Raw genomic sequence first — 27,455 nt, 5'->3', positions numbered from 1 at the left:
TAAATCATTACTAATTTATTTGTAATATTACCCCTTCTGCTGTTCTCATAATCCCAAAGCAGACTGATGGTAAACTACATGGCCAGAAGTATATGGACACCACCATAAGCATTAATATGCTGCCATACATGCCCCTGCTGTTTTGGGAAGGCTTTCCACAGGACTTCATAACCTGGCTGCAGTGATTTGCTGGGCTTTACAACCGATTATGAGGTTTATTGTTAGGCAGCGACAAACACAGGACTTTGACCCAGGAGACCGCCGTTTGTATCCCGTGTGAATCCAAAAGTCAATCTTGAGTTATTGTATTTCATATATCCAAGTTCACTTACTGAACATACGTCACATAAGTAACAAAGATACCCAAACCATGATCTTTTCCTAGACCTAACCAGGTAGTTCTACTGCCTACACCTAACCACGTGCTAACAATGGGCAAGATCGCCAGAGTGTCACGGGGCGGACACATAAGCCTCGTTTCCACCAAACACTTTCGGTATGGTACCTTTGGAAACAAAAGTACCCTTCAGACATGGTACCTAGACCCTAGTGCTCAGCACTCACTGTATTTCCTCATTATCGGTGACACCGATGGAAGTCTGCACCTTGTTTATCGTCCATGGAATGAGGCTGCACGCTGAAAATTTCAGAACAAAATTAAACAGGCTGCATTACGAGTCTCTCTCCATTGGATATTTAAAAATAGTGGGTTTGTGCATTTAATCCTTCTGAGGGAAGCTCAGGGGTTTAGTGTTGCCGTAGCCGGACGCTACGCGACACTTTCTTTTATACACCGAGAAAGGATTAGAATAAATGCAGTTCACATAACCCGGCTGAAATTAATATATGTAAACGCTTGAAGATCAACTCATTATTAAAAGTGTATGTCATATTAAAAATTCGGCAATGGTCGAAGTTATCATATGGAATATTTAAGGTGTGCTGATGGATTCACGTCGTAATCTCATGCATTGAGTAACATTACAAGTTAATGTTCCACCATAAAAGTTGCCGGCAGACGGCCCGGTGAATGAAGTTATTTTTTCTCAGTCTACAGCTGCTGCGAGAGGCAACAAAACATCCGAGTCTACTAATAAAACTCTCCATGGTATGAACAGTAGTTACATAAGCCACAACTCAGCCCTGAGCGGAGTGACCCTCCTCTACTGACCAATCAACGGACCGCAGCGTTCACAGCGCCACCTCTTAGTACCAGACCTGTGTGCGATGTACCTCAACAGAAGGGGGACCAAAAATGGTAATGGTATGGATGGTTTCATTGGTACCATCCACAACTTTTCACATTGGAAACGTAAAAAAAAGTGTACTGAACTGAACTGGACCATACCGCTCGATGGAAACAGGGCTTTAGAGACAGACAACCATTCATGCTCACATTTTACAACAGCACATGAGACTTATAATGTGTGAAAAATCACGTTCCCCTGCCTCCTACTACCTACTTACCTACTGTTAAACAGTCATATATATCATTTTTGTGCTGATCTCTTGCCACTGGTTGGGGCGCTAATTTCAGAAACACTCCTGTGGATGATATTAGAGGGCAGGAACAAACGACCTATGCTTGTTGAGAGTTTTAATGTCAATCAAAGAGCAGAGGCATCATTGTCGACTGTTTTTCATTCTTGGTTAACACTTCAACTAGTCATAGAGGGAAAAACGTGGCCCTGGACAGCAGCCTAAATGGAGTAGAAGGCTGCATTTTTCTTTAAATAGGGGTGTATCAATGACCTTTGACCTTTTCCTGTGTTCACAATTAGTTGCTGAGCTGCTGCCCAGCTTTGACTGAAAACAACAACCCTAAAGGGCCCCAAAAGGCATTTCGAGAAACAAAGCAAATTTCTAACTGAGGCACAAGAGGACAAGAAAAACAGAACAAAGGCAGTTTTGGGGAAAGTGAATACACCATGAAAAATCAATTCAATTACTCTAACACAAAACAACTCTTGGGATGCACTGAATATTACAGACTGATGATGCATAACAGGATGACAAAACGGTGGATGACTCGTTAAAGCATTCATGTGAGATCTTAAAAGTGCATTTTGGAGGAATCTGGCAAAGAGGCTGAGACACCATCACCTTGTTTTCTCTCTGCCGCAATTTCAGAGAACTTGCTGCGGTGTCGTAATGTCAAGTGTCAGGGGATGAAGTGTGATTTCTTGAGGAAGGAGGCCGTTGAAAGGGCTTGAAGTTTTAACAGCCAATCAAGATCACAGGGGGAACTTGCTGGATATTCCCAGAATGAACATCACAAACAGACTGCAACAATGGCCGTAAATTCAATCGAACCCGAAATAAAATGTCAGGATAGGTAGGAGTGAGGCCGCGAGTGGCATGTCAGCCCTGCATGGAAAACTGCATTATAACAAATCAAACCTGGCAGCAGTATAAAGGCTATAGAAGCAGGTTTGTGTCTGGAGGTTGAATTCCTGGTTGGGTTGTGTTCAAGCACACAGAGGTGGCACAAACATGTTCATGCATTAAGGAAATAAATCACCCAGTTGTCAAAGTGTTTAAAAATCGTACACATTAGCACTCGACTAGAAGCAGACTTGCACCGCAGTTAGTCTGCTTGGCTTGACTGGAGACAATTATTCTACATCTGCACAAGACAGAGTGAAAGCAGTACGCATTGAACTGTCAGACTGAATTACAGAGCCAAACTGTAACTGATCTGTCCCACAGAGAAAGCAGTGGAAATACATGCCCACAAGAGCATTTATACAACATGTTTTAACCAAGCATTTTAAATTGAATCAATTATAAGCGAGGAGCCACATCCATTAGGAGACAAAATAAGGAGTGGGCCACGGACGGCGTGTGCTGATTAATTGGGGCCCCCCCATTTACAGATCCCTCTGTTCATCCCTTGAGTTCCATAACAAGAGCCTGAAAAGTGTCTCTCCATGTTCGCCTTTCCCCACTCCTCTCGCTTTCTCCCTCTCACCTGCCTAATTAACTGTCAGCCGAAGCCATTTATGCTTCTATATTTCATGGAAGAATGAATATTAAAATTCAGCCCAAACTGCCACAACCCCTGAAAAGGATGCGCTGCTTTCGACTGGGCTCTGTGTGGATGACAAGAGCACGCTAGCCCAACACTGAGAGGAAGTGACTGGGACTTGTACAGGCAGAGAATCAAATAGGTGTTCATATATTATGTACACAGAGGTGCTGACTCCGGGTAGAATATCAATGGGTGCAGAGGTGAAGGAGGAGCATACAACATAAAAAAAAAAAAAAACAGTTTCTACTAATCCTCTTCTGCTGGAAATCAACAGGAAAATCCAATCTAGGGTATAAAGGTCTAAGAGTACAAAGAAAAACTGAAAAACGCTGACGTAGAATGAAAATACAGTAAAAGATACAGTTACGCAATCATCTAAATCAACCATAAACAAGGAAAGCAGCACATTTCTTTTCTTCAGAACATTATTGCCTCAGCTATCAGGTAATGGATTTTGAAAATCACCATCATCCACTATCAAACACTTAATCAGATGAAAAAAGCCAGAGAGGCTTTTATCCATCATCAATTTAAAGCTACGATGATTTGCGCCTATTTTCTGATTGCCACCTTTTACCTCTGCGAGCCAGTTGTGTTCATCGCCCATGACAAATTGACTTCAAAGGAAGCCTCCATCATGACCCATTTTCCCTTCCACCAACAGCTGAGCTCTCGCCCAATAAGGCACAAAGCGGGAATTTTCCCATGAGCCCCTGTGCATCAAAAGCTGGTAAGGCAAACGAAAGAGTACCGTTCTGAGGCAGCCACATGAGGCGGAATTGGAGGCAATCATTTGAAGTAGTGCCAACATCATAAATTTGAAGGTAATGCGAAGGAAGATTACGTACGGTTTCTCAGAAGTACCACTTCGATTCATTACGGACTCATTACAGCTGAACAAACACAAGCAGCATCCATGTAGCACAAGATAACCAAGATAGATGTGATCAGTGTAATTACAATGAAGAGGCCCTCCATAGGGTAGGAGGAGAAAAAGCAGCGGACATAGCTCTCACCCACTGAATTACTTTCTTTTTCATACAAAATGTGTTGAATGACTCATCCTGTTTCTCTTCTACCGAGATGAAAACTCAAGGTCCATTCACAAAAGGGCACAGTAAGAGAACAGACCTAATTGAAAAGCTTGTATTTAACACTTTGGTTACTTAAAGTCAGATCTGTGTGGATCCATAACACAAATTATAGGAAAGTATTGGATATCAATGCACGATCAATGGCATTCCAATGCAAGCAACTAGTGTCAGTGGCTTTGTATCAACTACTTGGAGTATCACATGGTAAAAGGTAATCCCATAAATCACATCATAAGAGCTGGTATTCAAATAATGTGCAAGTATCAAATAAAAGCAGCAGGTGAGGCTGTCATGAGCACATAAAAACACCAGGGGGGTGTAATAATGGCTCATAGGGTAACTTCAGCATTATCTAAATATCCACAGCAATAATTTCATTGGTTTAACGACAGAGTCGCAATAACCAATTGGCTGAGTCTCCCTTTACAACCGGATTTCTCGATTGCTTTTACTCTGCTGTGCTTTCGTTCAGCTTTGGAAGCCTAACTGCAGATGTGTCACCTAAAAGACCTGCTAGGACAGAAGGAATCACTCGACTGAACCTGCTGGAAGTCTTTCATATGAAACATAAGTACAGAAAGTACTGAGTACAGCAGCTGAACAGAAGGGGTGGGTAATATATCGACATCATATTGATACTGTAGTTAGGACTGTAATGATCCTCAATACCTTGATTCACTAATAAACAGTCAAATATCGTTGATACAAAAGTGAAACTATTGATGCATATCGTGTCGGTGAAGATTCTCAGTCATCCAGGTCATGGTAATCATCAGTGCTATGTCGTAGGCAACTGGACTTGCTTGCGTTTCTTGAAGACGTTTCGCCTCTCATCCAAGAAGCTTCTTGATTCTGGAAGTGAAGAAGCTACTTGGATGAGAGGCGAAACGTCTTCAAGAAACGCAAGCAAGTCCAGTTGCCTATGATACAGCACCAATGATTGATGTATATCGTCATTTTGTTTGCACTTAACTTTTTATTTTCAAATTCAACTATACAGTATGTAATCATATAGCAATGAGCAAACAAACGCTGAGCTTCACATTGACCGATCTTGGTCAGATTCTGTTCACAAAGGTATCACAGACAGAGGCCCCCAAGTGCCCTCGTTCTAACTACACCGATCTGCAGTCACCCAAAAGTTTAACCAGACACTTTTATGCCAGTTAAGGATTTCTAGAGGGTAAAGAAAGGAGGGTCAGCGGAAATCTTATCCGAGTTATGGAGAAGTTATTTCCTTAATCTGTCCTGGCAATTGTAGTATTACCCGTGTCCACTTAATGGTAAAAACATCAGTCCTTAGTTGAAGTTTGGCTTTCAATCTATCCCTACATTTTTGGATGGTTGGTGGCTTTACATATCTCCATAACACTACAATCATCTTCTTTTAAATCAACAGCAACACGCCAAGCAAATGTATTGTTTTTGTGTCTACGTCCTCTGGAGTGTCTCCCAGTATGAAGAATACTGGCTCTAGAGGTATATTAGGTCTACCCCAATACTTTGCCTGATCTGCACCTGAATGTCTCTCCAGTGTTTATCCAATTTTGGGACAATCCCACCAGTCTTCCTGCATTGTCTCCAGCATATTGTAAGATACCCCTTTATTTTGAAATTCCCATGGCATGTCTGTGTGACCATTTCTGTCCAAGCACACCTCCTTCCTAAACACTCACACAGTGCAAGCAGACTAGTGCCAGGCAAACAATGGTAAGCAGCCAAGAGAAAGACAATGAGGATATTTAGTGATATCGTCTCATATTGACTGCAGGATTGAATTAAATCTGATCAATATTGTATCATGGTGGATTTTGTGATATCAGCAAATAGCGTACTGTTGCCCAATGAATCTTGTGATTACACTCTTAATTGTGATGGGACTAGATATAATCTTAGATTTTGGATATTGTAATATCCTAAGTGTTGTCGTTTCTTCTGTTAGGTTTAGTAGTTTGGTGGAGGTTAGAAGGAAGAGCACAGATCCTATGACCATTTGGAGGTTGGTCTGGGTGTTGACCTTCTTTTCGTTCTCTCTGACCAGCCCACCAGTATTTTGTTTTAAGTTTTGTTTGAGGAATTTGGTTTGATAGTCACCCTACTTGTTTATTTTCTAATGATATTAAGTGTTTGCTTTATCCTGACTCTTGTGATTATGTTAGACCTCTTTGTCTTGAGCCTTTCTTGGGGTCGAAACAGTCTTTACCTACATAGTCATGATATCTACATTACTGACGATTATTTATTAACCGTCCTACTTAAAAGTGACAGAAAAGACCTCAAAGTGAAAGCATTTTCGAATACATAGTGCTTGAAAACAGTATTTCTTTCAAAAAGAGAAACTAGAAGCAACAGAGTGGTGTTTACGCCATGACTACAGTATGCTGTTGTCTTGATAATTCTATCAGTACAACAGACCTGGAGGATATCTTGAGTTTGCATTAACAGCACAGACAACAAATTCAAATGGGAGCCGATCAGAAAACAGGGAGTCTGGGTAAAGTATGATAAAATACTGAATATCAATAAAATCAAGGGGAAAAAACAGGAATAGAGGCCTGTAAGGAAGAAGTTGACACAATGCTCAAACAAAGCCAAAGCTAAGTAGAACAGGACCTACTTTGAGGGAACTGGCTTTCATTGACTAATCTAGAAATTTGATGCCATGCCATTGTGACAAGCAGGCACGCGCCACAAGCGTGACACCGCACGTTCCATCGCTGGACAGAAAATAAGCTATCAGTGTGGGGAATGAAACGTGTCTCCTTACCTATTGCCATCTCTATGACGCTCATTTGGCTCTCCGAAGGGGAAAGGATTTTTGGCGGCTTGTCTGTCAGGGGAGCTGTGAAAAGACAAACAGAGAGAAAAGGGAGAGCACATTAAATTCCACATCATTCTTCCCCATGGACAGTGGGAGTATGATTTATTCATTAAAGACCACAATAAAGGCTCCATTAAAATGGGAACAAATACATTGAAATATAATATTTAAAGAGTGGACGGAGGGAGAAAAATGGATGAATTACGATGACTCAGAATTACCCATTCAAAGCTTTAAACATCAATGCACATGCTTTCAAAGAAGCAGCTGCCTCAATACTAATGCTATTCGTTCCTGGTAAAAATGAGTGTGTAAGTGATGTTATGGCTTTGACATGGACTGCAATACAAACTGTACTGTATATACAGCAGCTGTGTAACTAGTCAACCATTTCAGAATCTACAGTATACCCTAAGGTAAAAATCCTTCACAGCTGCAGTGTGCATGGGAAGGTTAGGAGCCGCTGCAGGGAAGCAGTATTTTCAGCTGTGTACAGCTAATATGGCTGGAAAATATGAGTTTCTAGAAATGACATTAATGCGTACAGTATCTGTAGGAACGACAGGAATAATTATTAATGAGAAAATTTAAAACATAGCCTCCTGCACGAGCAATGTGGTATATACTGTCAAAATGTCAGCCATGAGCGGGTTGCTGATCTAAAAGTGTATCACAGTTACATTAGAGCAGCCTTCGTCCCAACTCCCTTCGAAAACACACCAACTCCAATTAGACAGCTGCTGAGTAACAAAAGACGTGCACTTAGAGGCTCCTCATTATAACGATTCCCTAATTGGTTCTAGTCTTCAAAGTGGCGTCAGAGAGGTTTCTATCTGTGCACGCTCGGAAATACTCGGAGGGATGAGGCTTGTTTCAGTACAAATGACTTGTGGTTTGACTGGAGCAGCGATCGCTGTGCTGAACCTGGGGTAAAAAAAACACAAGCTGAGTTTCAGGGAGAGGAAGGTTTTCAAAGTTCACAGTGAACCAGTTCCTTCATACTTCTCTGGTGATATAACTCACCACAGTGGAGAGTGTTAGCTTCTGGCTGCTTATCGGCCCAACAAGTTTTTTCCAAGTCTTCCATTTATGTATTCTTCGTGAGTATTCAAAGCTCCCCTTGACCTCCATGATTGTGCAATACACAGCCGCTGAGAGTTTCATGACGCAACTACGAGACCCTTGAAAATTCACTTTTCCAGCACCCAGATAGATTCTGAAGGCAAGACAAGGCCAATTAAGTAATATTAAATATCAACTATTTCTTTTGAAATATTTTGACCTAAATTTGCTTTGCCTGGTAAACCTAAAGGGATACTTCAGATCTTTTGAAGTGGGGTTATATGAGGGTCATATCCACAGTCAGTGTATTACATTCAGAAGGTGGCGGTCAGTGCGTCTCTCGGTTTGGAGAAGCAGACAGAAGTACCGACACAGAAACAGCTTGGGCCTCTATAGCTATTTTTTCCATTCAGGACAACTATACAGGGAGTGAGTTCCACAGTCTATGAGTCAGATCCACCTCTCGCTCCTCCACAGCTCCAACCTCTTGTCCATATATGGGCACTTTTGGCTCCAAAAACCAAGATGGTGATGGCCGAAATGCCAAACTCAAGGCTTCAAAATGGTAGTCCACAATCCAGTGAGTGACATGACATTGGCTATGTCCATTATTTAAATAGTCTATGGTAGGAATACGGAAGTTCTAGGTTTGAGAAATCGTAGTGCCAAAGGAAAGGGCTGTCTGATGGTGAGGTAAAGCAATGAAAATATTCTCAATATGGCATCCACTTGGGGGCCAATCAACAGTCAACAGTACACTGCTGAGCTTCTGTGGTAGTACTCCTGCCACTTCTCCAAACTGGGGGTGTGCTGACTGACATTTACTATAGCTAAGGCACTGACGAATGGTAAGTATCTCATACAACTCCACAAAGATCCAATCTGTCCCTTTAATGTAGGCCATATCAGGCATTTTTCAAGCCTCTATTTGACATAAAGAAGCGAAAATGACTTGATTGGCTTGATTTACTTTGAGACACTATGTAATCAGCAGATGACGGCTAGACTTGTAGCTGTGTGGAAAAACAAACCCTTTTTAAAAGTGTCATCTTACAGAAACGTCGCAATAAATGATGGAAGTCTGCAGACATGTCTGATGAGCAAATCAACTCAAAATGTCAAACGCTATTGGTGGAATCTTACAGCATGTGGATATTTTGCCTTTGGTATTCCTCTGTTGGTACCAGCCCTTGAATTTGTCTGGCTGTACTGCTTATTTTAAAGGTGTTCTATAATGTTTTCAGCCAAAGATACAACTCGTGCGAATAAAAGAACCCTTCCATCCTTCTGATGTCCAATCAACTGACAGATAAAACCACAATGTGATCTTAAACAAAGGATCATGCAGTTTGTTAAGAGGAGTGGGCTCAAAGCAGGGGAAGAAACATGCCTATGTGAGCTCATTAATTACAAATTAAAAAAAAGAACCATGGCAAATTATGCCTTTCCCTGTGCCTGCCGTGTTTCAGTGCTGTGTAAAGAAATCTCATTACCTTAATTACCGTTTTCTTGATGAAATGTGCTTAGATTATTCTGTTTTATTATGACGTGAAAAGAAAAAAAAACGAGTTTTTCCACTCTGATGGTTTGTCTTACACAAGATGATGCTGAATTTGAGGAGAGAAAATGGTGCACGGGCAGGGATGTGGCTGCATGTATTTATAGTAACATGAAAAGAGAGCTCAGCTGGGGATACAAACATCAAACATGGAGCCACTGCTCGTTGCTGATACTGTTAAAGTGAGTCTGAAAGTTCTGTTTGCATTGATGATAAAACAAGAACCCAGAAAATAGAATAATTATGATAATGACCCAAATACAACTAAGATCCAAAGATATGTGCATCTGCATTACTGTCTTCATGTTCTTTAACTGTTGGAGATTTCATTGACCAAGTGTTATGTATTATAGTGAAGCGCTCCAAGAAAATGCCTCCAGTAGCACCTGGAGGTACGAAGGAGAGCATGATAGCGATGAAGTTATACAAACAGGAAAACGGAGAATACACAGTTTGAAAATAACCTGAAAGCTTTAATTTTGCTCCCGGCGACAATGCCAGAAATGTAGTCATGTGCTATTGATACAACACAACTGCACACAACATACTGATAATAGAGACCATTTACTCTCTGATGCATTCTGCTATAGAGTTCATGATACAGTATTTTCTGATACCACACCTCTACAGTATTATCAGGAGTGTTTGTGTGTCCTATCTAAAGGCTCTCCAGGCATGATAGTTATCAGGATCTCCAGTGCAGTGGTGTGGATCAGCACAAATGGGACTTTCCATTAAGACCAGAGGGAGCACACACTACTGATGCCATTTTACCTCCTTGAAACTGAGGCCTTCCCCTCTGTCCTTTGAATGTCACAACTACCAACTCTAGAATTTCATCCGAGCAAACAGGATTAATCTATTGAATCTTACTTAAAAGGGAATGACATACTGATCACTGTGGTAACCTCACTTTGCAATTTAAACTAAAAAGATGGCTGTATTTTGATTATTTTTTTAATCATGCCTGGCAACCCACTCGCCAGAAAAAAGTTGGCATTGTAAGTTTTTGCAAACCACCTACGTTACATTTATATGTTACGACGTAGCAGATGCGTTGAAAGGTTATGTTTTAACAATGCTGTGGTTAACATGTGGTTAGGTTTAGGCACAAACATCACTTGGTTATGGTTAGGAAAAGATTATGTTTTGGCTTAAAGAGCTGCTGGAAATGCAGCGATGTCTTGCCAAAAAAACAACAACCATTTTCCGTGGCACCATACTGGCTGGAAATGCAGGGATGTCTGGATAAAATCAACCACTTGTCATGGCACTATCCCAGCAGGAAACACAGTGATGTCTAGGTAAAAAACACAACCAATTTTTGTGGCACTATCAAGGCAGGAAACTCAGCAATATCTTTGTAAAAAACAACTGCTTTTTGTGGCACTATCAAGGCAGGAAACTCAGCAATGTCTAGGTAAAAACAACCAATTTTTGTGGCACTATCAAGGCAGGAAACTCAGCAATGTCTTGGTAAAAACAACTGCCTTTTGTGGCACTATCAAGGCAGGAAACTCAGCAATGTCTAGGTAAAAACAACTGCTTTTTGTGGCACTATCAAGGCAGGAAACTCAGCAATGTCTTGGTAAAAACAACTGCTTTTTGTGGCACTATCAAGGCAGGAAACTCAGCAATGTCTTGGTAAAAACAACTGCTTTTCGTGGTACTATCAATGTAGTAAACTCAGCAATGTCTAGGTAAAAACAATTGATGTTTGTGGCACTATCAAGGCAGGAAACTCAGCAATGTCTTGGTAAAAACAACTGCTTTTCGTGGTACTATCAAGGTAGTAAACTCAGCAATGTCTAGGTAAAAACAACTGCTTTTTGTGGCACTATCAAGGCAGGAAACTCAGCAATGTCTTGGTAAAAACAACTGCTTTTTGTGGCACTATCAAGGCAGGAAACTCAGCAATGTCTAGGTAAAAACAACTGCTTTTTGTGGCACTATCAAGGCAGGAAACTCAGCAATGTCTTGGTAAAAACAACTGCTTTTCGTGGTACTATCAATGTAGTAAACTCAGCAATGTCTAGGTAAAAACAATTGATGTTTGTGGCACTATCAAGGCAGGAAACTCAGCAATGTCTAGGTAAAAACAACTGATGTTTGTGGCACTATCAAGGCAGGAAACTCAGCAATGTCTTGGTAAAAACAACTGCTTTTCGTGGCACTATCAAGGCAGGAAACTCAGCAATGTCTAGGTAAAAACAACTGATGTTTGTGGCACTATCAATGTAGTAAACTCAGCAATATCTTTGTAAAAAACAACTGCTTTTTGTGGCACTATCAAGGCCGGAAACTCAGCAATGTCTAGGTAAAAACAACCAATTTTTGGGGCACTATCAAGGCAGGAAACTCAGCAATGTCTTGGTAAAAACAACTGCTTTTCGTGGCACTATCAAGGTAGGAAACTCAGCAATGTGTCCGTAAAAAACAACTGCTTTTCATGGCATTATCTCCAGTGGAACACAGCAACAAGTTGCGAGAAAATGCACACATTCGGTGGCTAAAAAGATGCTGGAAACCATGCTAGGTCGTGGTAAAAAACGTTGGCTTTACATGGCACTATCCCAGCAGAAAATGCAGCGATGTCTTTGTAAAACACAACTATTTTCTGTGGCATTATCCCAGCTGAAAACACTGGGATGTCGTGGTATAAAAACGACCGCTTTGCACAGCACTATCCCTGATGGAAATGCAGCAGTGTCTTGGTAAAAAAAACAACTGCTTTTTGTGGCACTATCTTTGGTGGAAACACAGTGAGAGGGCGCTAAAATACACCCATGTTTGCTGGCTACAAAGCAAATGTACAGATGTAATGTAGCTGTAGTTTGCAGTTACACACAATGCAATCATTTTTCTCTGGTGACTGGACTGTGCCTGGACAGGTATCAAGAATACAGTCTCTCTCTCTCTCTCATTGAAATGTGAAATTCTCGTTTTGATATGCAGGTCGCACTGAGCCAGTTGAAGGTGAAATCCAAAACCTGGAAGGTAATCAGAATTCTGGCACATTTTTTAATAAGCTCATTTTAAAGCTAAAGGTAACAAAGTAGGAGAAGGCTGTTTAACTCTGGCAGAAATGCTGCCTTTCATCGAAATCAAGGGCACGCCGCTGATATGCTGTTTGTCAGTGGGATCCCACCATGCTGGAAGGCACGCAAACACGCACAGACACACACAAATTTGAGATGCATTAGTGAAGCTGGCTGGTCTTCAACTACAAAACCATAATTCTGTGGTGGGTTGTTATGAGTGGTAGTGGGTTGGCTTTTCGCTGAGGGGCGAGAAACACATCCAGCCTGACCTGCTTCCCTACACACAAGCACACAGACAGTGTAAGCACATTACACACACACACATTCCTGCACACATAAATATCGAAAAAGCCTGACGTTGGTATCAGCTGGGGAGAAAATCTTTAAAGTGTCCCTCACAGGCCCTGTGATCTGCTCTGGCTGTGATCACATGATGATGGATGGCGAGATAGAGTAATGAAATAGAAAAAAAAGACCTTGTTCTCTCCCATTAACTCTCCCATCGCCTTCTCTTCCTCCACCCCTATCTGTCTGTCGCTCGCTGTACGTCTTTGTCACTCTGTCTGTCGGTTTGTGTCGCTCTCAGGGGTGAGAGAGAGGGGAGATGAAACAGGAGGGAGAGGAGGAGGGAGAGGGTTGTGGTCCTCTGTTCACACCTCATTAAAGACCACTTCAGCACACATAGATTAAGAGGGGTAGTGTGTGTGTGTGTGTTTGTGATCTTAAGATCGTTACAGGAAAGACGCAGTGTGAGTTCTGCAGGAGAAAATGAATGAAAGCAGTTTAAGAGCAACTTGAGAGGCAAACCTTGTTAGTCATGCACATGCAAAACAAAAAATAAATTAGCTTTTTTTGGTGCTAAGCCCATTTCACTAGTAACAAATTCAGTTTCTTCAGATCAGACATCAGATTGGACTGATGCGAAATTAAGTTGTTCTTTCGTAATTAGTGACATGAAAAGATGACAGACTAATAAAATACTGATGTGGTAAAAATATTTGAGCGTTGCATGACAACATTGTGAAATTTGCGCATAAGAAGCTGGTGATGATTAGCACTAATTACTGCAGCACTAAACACAAAGAACAGCAGTAGTAATGCTGTTTCTAACAGGACAAAAGCTTCGTGGAGAGTATTACAAGGCTTAAAGCTACAGACAGTAACTTTTAATTTATGTCATATTTGCTAAAACTGTCACTATATTCACAGTGTAGAACATGCGAGGTGGTTGGTTTTGTTCATGTGGGGTAAGGCCATTAGAAGCAATACGAGGAGGCAGAGCAACCTGATATTTTTCACAGACTTTAGTGGTTTTCTTGTATGTGTCAGAGGCGTTCTCACCTACTGGGAATATTCTGTTTGATTTGGGTGAGGGGTGGCGTCTCGGTAGCCTGGTGACACCATCCTGATCTTGCAAGCTCATATTCGATTTCGCCCCGCAGATCAGTCTGGCCATGCAATCATTAAGGCACATTCTGGAATCGATTAAAGCTCACCGGGCCAATCACAACCATTTATTGCTTTGGGCCGGGCACGTCACCAGCATAGGAGGGACAAGGAGCGGAGTGCACAACCAACATGGCTACTGATTTTGAAACTGCGATGGTAAATGTGTTGAATGAACTGGAATGTATATTTTCTTTAAAAGCAGAACAAAAGGCTGCACTGAAAGCTTTTACTGAAAAAAGGATGTGTTTGCCGACCTTCCGACGGGGTTTGGTAAAAGTTTAATTTACCAATAGGCTCTGTTGATCGGGAAAAAGATGGGACTCAGTGAAAACCCAGTGGCTATTGTTGTTTCTCCGATGGGACTCAGTGAAAACCCAGTGGCTATTGTTGTTTCTCCACTAGTTGCTCTCATGGAGGAGCAAGTCAGGGAAGCGACCAAGCTGGGAATCACAGCCATGCAACTAGGAGTCCACAGTGAGGAGGAAATCCACAGCCGACATTGCCAAAAGACGGCAACACTCTTTCCCAGACATCATCACAGCTCATCTCCGCTGCACGCTGCACTTGCTTACTTTCACTTTGAGTGACAGCCGTTGATACCGACCCTCGGGAATAGAGGAAATGTATACTCCGTGTCCAGACCTATTCACGTTTTGCGAATTGGGTCTGGCAATGCCAGGCTAGCGTCTCGGTAGGGCATGCAGGGACAGGACATGACCCGGATCACACCCTAGTCACGTAGCAAGTCTTTAACTTGGTCATTACCAACAGAATCTTTTGCCATTTCTTGAATTAGTCTAACGATTTTGGCTTCGACCCTTACCAACAGAAGTCCCTGAATCTCATTGTCTCTCCACTCACTGACCCCCCTTCATGTAATACTGTGTGGATATAGTGACAGATTCAGTAGATATGACAACAAGTTTGTGAAGACGGAGGAAGTAAATAGGAAATCGTCAAAACTTTTATTTTGATGAAACATTTTCAATTTAAGTAAAAAAATGCATATGCTGACGAGCTTAGATGATTTAATTACATTTGCAACTCATCGCTGTGTTTGAGAGAAGGCAACAGCTGGCCTGACTTCAAACAAAGTGGCCATTAAAGTGTCATTTTTCATAAATTACATTTTTCATTTCAGGATAAACCACCAAACCAGCCCTGCTGATGTGACAAATAAGAAGATGCATTATGTCATTTAATTGAATCAGAAAGACAATGCGGGGACTTTAATGTGTCGGATAAGTTGGCAAGAGTGTCTTCAAACTGGACTTCAGCCGAAGGGCGCTCCTGAGAACTGGGAAGGAGAGGAAATTTGTCAGCAGCTGTCAGGTTCTGTTAGAGTTTGGGAAAAGTAGCTGGCTTCCTTGGGGCCGAGGGGATAAATGGACCACGCTTCCAGATAACCAGCAACTCAATAAGTCACTTTGTTCAATACAGTTTTATAATAAAACCTATGTAAACCATCAGAGGGAGGTTAACTGACTAAGAAAACACTAGAAGGGAATAACACTTGAGTCGATTGCTAGAATTAAAGTCTAGTAGTTACTGTACATTAGTACATTCTGTACTTACAATGCTGTTTTTGGAAGTATACTGTATTTTCTAGAGGCAGCCATCAAGTACTTACAACATTTTATTGTGCACTTTGCTTTTTCATGGCTAAATATACAGGTCAATAGAGCGGAAAAATGCCACTGTAAATTCTTAATGTGACCTCAGCCGAAGGTAAAGTGCTTTCATTACCACACAACAGAACCCGTGCAATTTTCCGTCAGCAAACAGATTTCATGAACAGCAGCGACTGCACAAAATGTGCCGACCAGTCAGATACACAGAGCAGTCCAGTGTTCATGAAAACATTGATGCTGCCGCTGCCTGTGATGCTGCTGTGTGGGAGGTACATTTTATAGTTCTGGCAAAATAACAGTTATTTTAGCAGGAGAACTGCGCGGCTGTTGCCCTGAAACATCTGTCTGAGGCAAACGGGTGAAATGGAGCAGGGTGAGTGCAGTCCCTGACGATCTCTCTGATCAACGAAATAGCGTTTAACTACCGCAAGAGGAAAACGGGGAGCTATAAAGGACGTTCTGTATTAGACACCTGGATTTTCATGTTTTTAGCGGAGTATTGAGAAAATATTTTCCTGATTGTTTCCTCCTCCATTTGCTGTGATAACAGCATTGTAGGTGGGAAAACAGTCAATTGCAGCAACTCATGAGAAAGTGCATTTACTGGCTCAACATGTGAGCATTTATCCTGATTTGGCATCAATAATCCAGGGACCGTACCAGTGGCACCACCAAGGGAGAGGCCACAGCAATCACTACTCCCCCACTGGCTCACTTTTTTTTTTCTTTTAGGTTTTTATATCATTCTGTAGCTTTGCAGTCATGCTCCTTACGCATAAAAATCAGAAAATTAAAATTTGGACTGGACTGTACAATGCAGGGATTTGTTGAATTCTTCCCTGGACCCCTTTTAAGGAGAGTCCCCAGAGTAACTTTTTGGTTCGGTACTCTACAGTGAACCTAAACCAACAGTAAAGCATTTCATGATATTAGAAATAATTAGAAAAGAGACCTATCTGGTTGCATATTATTCACTTCTTTGAAAGCCTTTGGTCGCATCATAGCGGGAACCCACTGTGCATGGGCGATACTGATAACCAGACCTCTCTGAGATCAAACAAACTTGTACAGATGTGTCACAGAATGCTTTGGAACAAAAAGTTACTAGATTTGTTGCTTGTCGCCTGCCACTCCACCTCATCCTCAACCCCCCCCTCGGTTCACTTCCCGCCAAAGCTCTGTTGGCTTTTGATCTGTACACTGAGCAGGTGATTGGAGTACACTGAATCCACTGTCATGTTCCTGGAGCCATCCTGAGATGATGAGTGCTTTGTGACATGGCAGGTTATGCTGCTGGAAGTATCCACTTACTATGGCCACGAACACGGTCAGCAGCATTATGAGTCAATTGTAGCTTTCAAATATTGCTCAGCTGGCTATGAGGTGACAATTGTGCGCCCAGAAGAGTCTCTCCACACTATTACATTCCCACCATGAGGCTGTAAACAAGGCAGGATGCTGCCATGTAGTCATACTTTTTACGCCAGCCTACTATGCACCGACAAAATACTTCACACAATGTTTTCAATCATGCAGTTGTGGTGCCAGTATGCCCACAGTGGCCTCATTTTCTAGTTTGCAGCTGACAGGCATGGATGTGTTCCTGTCTACCTCAGTGCTGAGGTGTTCTTCCCACTGTTGCCTGTGCTTTCATTTGCTTTCTAATATCTTCAAGTCTGTCCAACAACCTCTGACCTCGCTCTGTGATTTCACCTACAGGACTGCTGCTTCTCTACACTGCAGTGACGTCTGGCACCAGCAGTCATACCATGCAGATCAAATTCTGTCTCAGCCATTCTAATATGTAGTCAAAATGTAACTGTGTGCTTTGTCGAGCTGCAGCCACTTGTTATGATGGATATTTTTAAGGTGCAAAATATAAATCTTTTATCTGAAAGAAGATGCTGCTTGTTAAAAATGAGCTAGATGCTCTGGGAGACTCCCCGAGCTGAAATGGTGATCTTTGAAAGCTCTGGAAAAAAAATATACCATTGGATAGAAAATGAACCCTAAAGAAATGACGATGCAATATTCTCTGAGGGTACTCGTTGAAAAATACCAATATAGAAACCCTGAACAGAACATAATAAGGGTATATCTCCTTATTGAAAAAGGGGGTTGTTTTAGAAGATCCATCAAAACAATTGAATACGAGCGGGCTCAAAGGATGGGACAATGCATTCAGGGGAAATCACATAAATCATATAACTGCAGGCACTGGGAATAGCTGGAGCGCCTTCACTCTCCTGTGAGCGGCTTTGAAAAAGAAAGGCACTCGGCGTAATTACTCACAATGCTCATATATACGAAGATTTTGCTGTAATGAGATGCCTCTTTGAATCTGATGCATACTTTCCCAACATTGCGCAACTGTAAACATTTGCACTGCCGGAGAAAAACCGTCCACACATGGATCATGTGTGACAAATCATGCATGGCTAAGAAAGAGTTTGCTTGTTAATTAGGGAGGCCTGTAGTCATTACTCACCTGTTTCCTCAGCGGGGGCCACCCGCCTCAGAAACGTGTTATTCACTTGACGATAAGGAGGGTGGGAGGTGGAAGGGATGGTGATATGTTTCAAGCCGCCCGGCCTAAAATATCCCCGAGGGGAGGAGTTGCGGATGAGTCAGAGAGGAAGGAGATGGTGCAAGTAAGCTCGGGGTGCTTTATGAAAAGAGTTCTGGAGCAGATCGAGTGGGAGAGTGAGCTGAGAAGAGACGGGAAGAAAAAAATGGAGATGAGGAGCTATTTGCTGCTTCTTAAACAACAGAAAACGTGTGTGTGTGTGTGTGTGTGTGTGTGTGTGTGTGTGTGTTTGGACGCAGTTTGGGTCATTGCTTGAGTGCGAATATACTTAGTGATGAAGGTTGAAGGAGGAGAGCAGGCTGGGTTAACTTGTTGCTGATTGCCCTCATCTCGTTCCAACTAGCCTTGTATCTCAAGCAATCATTTCAAAGTAGGGTGAGTTGAGGTTCGGATATTAAGGCTTTGTCCACATGCACATGGGTATATTTAAAAACATAGCTTTTTAGATTGAGTTTTGGCCTTTTTTCCACATGCAAACTGCACCTTAGGTTACTGAAAATTAACCTTTTGTAAAGCTTTTACCAGGGTGAAGACTGAAACTCTGCACCGTTATTCTCTTTGTGAGGCGTCGCAAATGAGGCCCCATTTCGAGCAATGGCAGAAGTAGCCAAACTAGTGCTGGCTCTAACTTTGCTGACAGGAATTTTAACATTTGACAGTTACTTTTTCACCATAATGAGGAAACGTCAGAATGCACGGCAGAGGTCACTGCTCCAGGAAATCTTTCAGTAATAGCTTCTATCAAGGATTCGGATTGGCCAACATCTTCTTCTTTGCATAGCTTTAAAGTTAGGGTGATGGCGTTTTTGCATTTTCATTTGAACTACGGTTTATTTTAGTACAGCGTTTGTATGGACCTAATTATTTTTGAGAACACAGTCAGTGGTTTATTTTGTTTTACAGGATCATGTTGTCTGAACAGAAATTTGCTCAGTTAAAATAGGTTGCAGATGTTTGGGGATGCTACAGGCAACAATGACTGATTAAGGGTGATCACACAGAGACGAAACGCTAGAAGCGCAACGCCTGTAAAACAATTGTTTTGCTATGATACGGCGCGTCTGACCGGCGTTCAAGCGTCTTTTTAGATGCGCGTTTTTGTAGACGCTTCTATTAAGACGCGCATTTTTAGACGCGTGTTTTTAGACACACGTTTTTAGACGCACGTAGACGCTGAAAAGTTAAAATATTTTCAACTTTTTGAGCATCAGACACCAGTAGCACCATTCGCCATTGTTAGCTCAGGCAGCCAATCAAATCCTCCTTCCTGTTTTGTTGTGGCAGTTACGGCAGTTTACGGCAGTTACGAGTGACAGACAACACAATGCAATCCGAAGACGAGAAATTTATCCTGACAATTTTGATTTTTAAGAATTATACAACACACATACACCTCAGTACTCGAACAAACACAGGAGGGGACACGCATGGGGCTGTGCGATCAGCGCAACGAATTTGTCTGGTGAGTACAATGTAACTGACGATGACGATATTGTCGCAGCAGCTGGTTAACTTTCAGACAGTGGGATATGTGAGAGGGCTGGTGACCTTATTTCGTAGTTCACAGTTTTTGTGCTGCATTTTTATGTATGAAAAGTGCTATATAAACAAAGTTGGATTAGATTAAATAGCTCGTGATAGTTTCATGTAAGCTAGTATTGTCTCTGCTGTCTTTGAGGGAAACACTATATTCAAGGGGAGACATCGGGAGATGACAGGAGGTGTGTGTGTGTGTGTGTGTTGCGCACGCACCCCCGCTCCACAGGCGCTCCTTGCTGGGTTTTTTTGTCTAGTGCGCATTGAAAAAGCGCTTCCAGCGTTTCAAGAGTCTTTGAAGCGTCCGCGTCTCTAGCGTCTCATTTCTGTGTGATCGCCCCCCTAAGACTGTTATTTATAACAAAAATTAAACAGTGCAACAGTGTCCGTTAAACTAAAACAGCATGGGATAACAACAGAAATGTGTGGAATCAAAAAAGCGTTTCAGTGAATTTGCACTTGAAATGATACCCAGAATGTTAGACTATAAAGCTTTCCAACTGGCTGGTCAAAATTTAGCATTCTCATCAGGTAGTCCGACTGATATGTTAAAAAAAAAAAAGAAGGTTAAAAAAAAACATCTGTGACACAAAAAAAGTTTAGTCTGTATTGCTAAAAACAATGTGTTCACTTTGAAACTGTTTCATTTTACCTGTCTGAATACTTTGCTTCTTAAAATTATATTTTTGTTGATAACATTTTTGTTTTTGTTCAGAAACACAATCATAACTTTTTCAATTTGTTACAAAACAGATTGTTTTTGTTCAATTATTTTAATGTGATTTCACAAGCAGAGTCAGAAATATAATTTTCAAACACTGTTTTTCCCATGAGGTTGCACCAGATGCATGTGCTTCCTCCATACACGCCACTGTTAAGTGTCACTACTTTGAAAAGAGATGCTAGTTTGACGCAGGTGCTCGCAGGGGTCACAAATAAATCACACATGATTCCATGAGACCTTGCTGAGTGCTGTCCTTTACAGCGTCACACATGGGAACACGTGACTTCTGACTGGGGCTTAAATGCCAGCTGGCCTTCATGAATGATGACAAGGCAGCGGGAGGGATGCTGAACTCTACATGCAGGTTATCAAATGTCCTGGATGATTTATGTTCTTTAGATGAAATCCAACATTTTCACAGGAAACAGATAGGTTCCTGTTGATGGAGGTGTAAGTACTGCAGACTAAACAACACACACAATATGCTGTGAAAAATCCATTTTTACCTTCAAGTGTCATATCGACGAACGTGATTATAACCACGTTGACATTGTTTCCCTACTCAAAAAAAAAAAGAAGAAAAAAAAAGAAGATGAAACTATTTCTTTTCTTGATTCTCTCGTCGTCACTAGCTTACCTCTGAACCCTAACAGCTCGTCTTCAGAGTGCCTCTGGTGTGAAAATAGACTCGGGAGATGGTCGTCCCAGGCTCAGATGCACTAAACTGTGTTAACATGCAGGTTTCTGCTTTTGAACTGCCTACCAAACACATTAACATTCCGAGAAGCTCTCTCCTCTGCAGGGGAATTGTATTCCTGCAGCATGAAAACAACAGAAAACCAAGTGATTTCAGAAAAAAGGACAGAATGGAAATGATGTAACAGAAAATTCATGAAGGGGTTGGTGTAAAGAATAGTCAGCCTGACAGTTTATAGAACAAGTTTATACAAGGCAAAGAAAGAAATAATGGAGTTAAAGCGCTCGCACAAAGCAGATCTCTCTCCATTTTCCATTGAGCATGAATATGCTTGAGAACCTAATACAGACGCCGGCAATTTCTATGAGGCAGAGTCGAGGAAAAATGTACTATTGATTCATATACTTTCTTCCACATACTGCGCTCTCAGCAAGCATTGCTTGCCATTTGTCTTAGCTTTAAATTTAACTACTCGACAGGCAATACCTATGTACTTCCCTGTAATTAAAAAGTGAATTAATCTTGAGCGCTGGCTGTCATAAATTCCACCATTTTTCCCCTAGCCTGCTTTCCGTTTTCCCTCAATAAATTTATTCAGAGCAATCAATAGGGGTATTACTATGTATATATCGCTGTGGGAATCAGCTTGGCAGGTTGCCTTTGGCAGTGCTACACTTCCCGCTTTGCCCATGTTATCCTCCAAAATGGCCGTCTCCAGTTCTATATGTGGACTTGGCTGCCGTTGAGGGGACGGTGGGAGTAACATGCGTGGGAGTGTTTGAGCAAAGGGCTGTTTAGCTGGAATTTGTTTTAAAAATGTTTGAGAAAAAGTTGAAGAAACAACAACAACAAAAAAAAGAGAGGCAAAAAATAGACTTGGGCAGGAACACGGTGGCGGAGAAGGAGAGGGGAGAGAAGAAACACTGCTAATGTGACAAGTTCTGCTTACTTGAACATTTGAAATAAAGTGAAAGAAAGTTGCAATTAGGCAGATGTGTACACCAAGGCTGTGTGCAGTAATTAATCATGATTGCGTTAATTACACTTTGTTTTTGCCATAATGAGGACTAAAAAGAGACAAACAGCAGAGGAAAATATAGAAAATGAAGGATCTTATGCCAAATGACACTCTGTAGCCTCACAGTTGCTATATTGAGATTTCATTGCTGTGGATATTAAAAATGCCAATTCTCTCCCTGCGGCAAATAAGTTTTCTCTCATTCCAGCTACCCCAGCATAGTGAATTATTTCTCTGCTCCGTCTGTAAAAAACTTGTCTTTTAAGTCCATTATTTCCCTTTTTTTTTCCATAAGCAAAGCCATGTCTGATACAATCTTTTAATTAAGATTTTACAAGTTGCTTCCTCTAGCTCAAAATATGAATTTTTTTGGTGCTACAGCACGCTTCCCAAGGACAAATTATAATATTATTGTTTAGCCTGGCAGATCACTCATCTTGCAGATCTCATCTGTGGCGAGGACTACTTTTTTATTTACCCTGTTCTGCAGGAAGTTCACATTACACAGACGATATAATGAGGACTCCTATAACCCTCTAATAGAGATTGTTTAAAGGGACGGTGCTTCAGTGAAGTTGTTATCGGTGTAATCGCACATTCAAACTTTGATTATAGATACAAGCTTGGCACAACTGGATTTTTAAACTAACTGTCTGTGTTACGACCAGTATGAAAAATAATAAGCTATATTCCTAATGCTTAACTGGTCAATAACTTTCACCTCAACGTTCTATTCATTCATAGGCCAATCAAAGTGATGGTGGGTGATGAAGGTTAATTGTGCCTGAAGAAATCACAACACAAGTTTTGTGACAACAAAATACTTACTGCACTTGATATATTCATGCTCTAGCCACTATTATTTAAATGCCGTTCCATGCAATATTACCAACAATCAATAGTAAAAAAAGAAGTAGAGGAGGAAAAACATACTTTTAAATCATTTAAATGAACCTTGGTGTTTTTATGATCAAGAGAAATATAACACACAGGCTCATTAGTGTACCAGAGGAGAGAATAAATAATTGGCAATAAGAACGTATCCATTTATGCACATGTAAAATTAGTTATGGGGCACAGCGTACATGCTATTGTTATACAAACCACAAATTAGTTTCAGCCAGCAAGGTGATTCATCAAAGACTACAGTGCTAATTGTTGTCATTAAGCCCGCCTTATCTGTTGCTATGCCGAATCTTAAAGAGATCCCCATGTACATGCTACACAGTGTATTTCATACTGCTAAATAACATCATGTGAAAAGACTGTCAGTGCTTACACAAGCCACTTACATCAACCCGAGTGCCAATTATCAGTACAGTATGCGTCAGCTTGTCTGGCAGGCAGCACTGTTATGAGCTTTAAAAGCAAAGCTGATGAAAATAATTTCATGTTGCATAGGGAGAGGCCTTCAATAAACACTGTCAAACATGGGCAAGCAGCATCTGCAGGGGAAAAACCCAATAGAATAACGTGGGGGAAAAAATGGTGTGCTGTATTGTGTGGGCCAAGCTGCAAACACGAGCTGACACGAGAGGTGCCAACTACTCCTATTAAATAAAAAAGTTAAGGGATAACTCTAGTTTAGCTTAACTTTATTCATCTTATTTTCTTGGGGTTTGGCAATCATTTCTCTCATTTATGATGGTACCAGCCTGCCGACACAGAAAAAACGACCACATATGTCGACTGTGCAAGCAGCTTATTACGACCCAAACTTATGTTCACTGTAAAGCTGAGCCCCCTAGTGGCCAAAGTAATTATTACAGGAGCAGAGGAGGAAGTGATGTGGCATAAAAAGCAACAGAGTTTGCATAATGTTGTATAAATATCAAAGATGCCACTGGAGTGGACTGGAGTGGTAGTAGAAGGGTCAAACAACATAGGACTTTCACTCAGGACACCAATGGTCACATCCTGAAGTCAATGTTGAATTCTTTAAAAGAAGTATTTCACTGCTGGAATGATGATCCTAACTTGACTGACTCTGTTGTAGAAAAACACAAAACCTTTGGAAACTGGTGCTACTTTTGCTCAAGAGGTAGAAAACCGTCAACTCGGGAGGGCACTAAGATGCATCAGACCAAAAAAACGCTCCTCCTGGTAGGTGATGTTATCCGAACTCATCTGTTTGACACAATGGCAGCGTCAAATGGCAACAAACGATGTCGTATTATAGTTAAGACAGTATGTTTAAACATGTTTCTGAAAACATCTGAGGCAAGAAATAGGCAATTCAGCAGCAAAATCTTGGTTTGTTTACTATCAGCGCTGCTTTGTTTTACAGTTTGATTGGTTTTCGGTCTGAGTTTGAGAAAGACGGTGAGACATAAAGAGAGAGAGACAGAGAGAGGGTCTGTCACTTACACGTATTACCAACACTGCTGATACAAAGCTGATGGAAAATCTGTGACGTATCCTTTTAATAACAATGTAGCCTAGTATGTTGGTATGTTTAACATTCTACGCTAAAGATGTATGTGACTTGTTGAATGTGAAAAATGACACGTTACATTAGGAACAAAAGTACTTATTTAATGCCAAACCATGATATTTTTCCGAAACATAACTGCAAAGTTTTGGACCGAAACTGTAACCATTTTAAGGTATTAAGAATGTGTTTAAAACTGCGACCATTAGCATGATACGTGCCATTTTAGGGCCGGTCATTGAAGTAATTTTGGAAGACAGTGGAAAACAATGCCTAGGTATGAGAGAGTGTTGAATGGTATGTAAACGAAAATTACTACGGTCTGGAACGCGTAAAAAAAAGTCAGCAGTAAGATCTCTGCAATAATATGAATGCAATATTGTTATAACCAATAATAACCTCCTTGGTGGTACCATCAAAACATTTTCTGTCATTAAGAAGATATTAGGTTTGGGGTGGTATCGTCCCCCACTGGAATATGACTGTCCAACCCTTGTAACCTCATACCAGACTCATATTATGATAGGTAATTGGCTTGTCATCATTAATGGATGAAAAGCATGTTGCCTATTGAGAAAGGATCAAAGTTCAAAGTCGGTTGTCTGCCTTCAACAAAACCAATTATTGTTCAACATTTACACTGTGCAATGCAAAAAGCAAAATGATCCCAATCCTACTACACCTTTAAAAAATGCTTTCCATGGTCCAATATTCCTCTCTGCACAGTTTAGACTTTGATTGCAGCAATCTGTTCACCCCTCGTGTGCCAGTGACCACTGTATGAAATCCATACTACACTTCAGGGTATGCTCAGCTATGAAGGTGATGCAATAGCTACTAGGCGCAGATCAGTATCACTGCCACAACAGTCTGCACCTCTGTAATATAATACAGTTTCTCTACAGTCCACTCTGAGCAAATACAATCAAACTGGACTTGATCAAACATGTTTCCCTCCCAACGCTCCAGTCAAACAAACTGGGTTGGTCAAATATTGGCATTTGACTTTAACCGCTGCAAGGTCCGATTGCTGGTGCCTGACATGATTTTAGCCGATGTTTTTGGCGCTCGGCTCAGCGGCTCAAACATCCTTTGGAATGTGCATTGAGTACAGCACAAGCCCTCTGCATTATTCATCAAAGCTGCCTCCAACATACCTCTAGAAAGAAACATGATTAAACCAGTGGGCTTAAGCACTTCCATAAACAAGGATATGATCGTCTTTAATAATAAAAGGCTCTCAAATGGATGTTACATAAGCAAAAAAGAAACCCTTGGCCAAGAGAACAGTGAGGAGGCTTGCATCTCAGAGGTGGCATGACATCATCTGCTGAAAAGCAACCAAAACCTGCTGGTCCCTCAGCAGCTAGTCACTGCTACAGTATTAGCTTCGTTATTTCTAAATGAGACGCCGATAACTGTGAAGCTGCATTTAACCTCAAACGCTGCACACTCACCCTCCTATATATAATCATATTTTCACATCCTTGTGTAGAGTGACTAATGAACCCGACTGAATCACTGTGTGACAGCTGAGCAGACAGCACCTCTCTCGATCACTTTCATCAGTCTCTTAGCCTTGTACCTTCTCTCTAGTCCAACCTTTCTTATCACAAACACACACATCTGACCTTCCATACAGCCCTCTGGCTCAGCCCCAACATATGAACCTGGGCTGTCATTGACATCCTCTTGCATCATCATGGCAAGCTCCAAACGACACTGTGACCCGGCGGGTACATGATTGTGATCAAGGGACATCACAAGGAGAGGCTATGACCCTGAGATAACAGCTAGTTTACTGTACCTACTCAGTCTGTCACTGCCAGTGCACAATGTGTGGCAGTGCAGAGGTCGTCATGAGTCCATTTGGTTCCAAGTGATGACGATCGATGTCTGGCAGGGTACAAATAACATTCAGTGTCACTGAGTCCAGGTGGAGTCTATGTCAATGTGTTGAACACACACGTTTTAAGCATGGCTGCTTGTTAATTTGTGGCGCACATAGACTGTATAAAATATAGACATAGCCACTGTGACTTGTTTTGAAACCTAATGTTTGACATTTCGGCTGTCGTTGGCATGGATTTTTAGGGCCAGAGGTGACCATATATGGACGAGAGAGTAGACATAATGCTAACGATAGCTGCTAGTTTAGTAATCCTGGTGCAGTTACAGCTAAGCTCAACTGTCACAATGCTAATGCTAATTTTTGCTAGCAAAAAATGGCTTAAAACCATTAAAACAAAATGTACTTCCCAGAAAAATTGAAAATGTGGCTCCTCAGAGCAGTGATACTCAACTTGCAGCCCATGGGCCAAATCCTGCCTGTTAAGGAGCTAAGTCTACTACTTGCTGCTGAGGTATTTGACCTGGGTTGACGCGCCTGTTGCTGGACACGCTACGCTAGCTTCGTTATCCAAATGCTGAATGTGAGTCCATGAAGCTTCTTGCGTTGCATCACCGTAACATTTATTCCACAAGTGCACGGCGAAGTCCATCTGCTACATACACATTAACGTTCAGTACAAAACAAACAAAACTGTAGCGTTCCGCGCCATTGTGGTCAAAAACCATTTGCCCTTCCGGGCCAAACACCTGATGACCATAGTGAGGTCACATCCTAAATACCTGAACTCACCAGGTGACAGTACAGTGCCCCCCAATGCCGACACAGTGAATTACACAGTTAAAGCAAACCACCCAATAACATATTTGGCTCCTATACTGCCTGCGATAGGGGGCTGGGTGGCCCACTGACCATTATCTAATTTA

General features: G+C 41.5%; 1 protein-coding gene across 3 annotated transcripts in view; it reads right to left on the bottom strand.

Moving 5' to 3' along the window:
- LOC126402013 (interleukin-1 receptor accessory protein-like 1) overlaps nt 1-27,455 on the bottom strand; it is a 387,060-nt gene that overhangs the window by 121,320 nt on the left and 238,285 nt on the right. For all 3 annotated transcript variants that reach the window (XM_050063650.1, XM_050063648.1, XM_050063651.1), the window contains one exon: nt 6,893-6,967. In XM_050063650.1, coding sequence (XP_049919607.1) covers nt 6,893-6,967 — 75 coding nt within the window. The remainder of the gene's footprint in view (nt 1-6,892; nt 6,968-27,455) is intronic.

This window comes from Epinephelus moara, chromosome 15, assembly GCF_006386435.1.
Source record: "Epinephelus moara isolate mb chromosome 15, YSFRI_EMoa_1.0, whole genome shotgun sequence".
Taxonomy (NCBI): domain Eukaryota; kingdom Metazoa; phylum Chordata; class Actinopteri; order Perciformes; family Serranidae; genus Epinephelus; species Epinephelus moara.
Note: the sequence above shows the minus strand (reverse complement) of the source record. Positions and strands in the feature narration are given on the sequence as shown.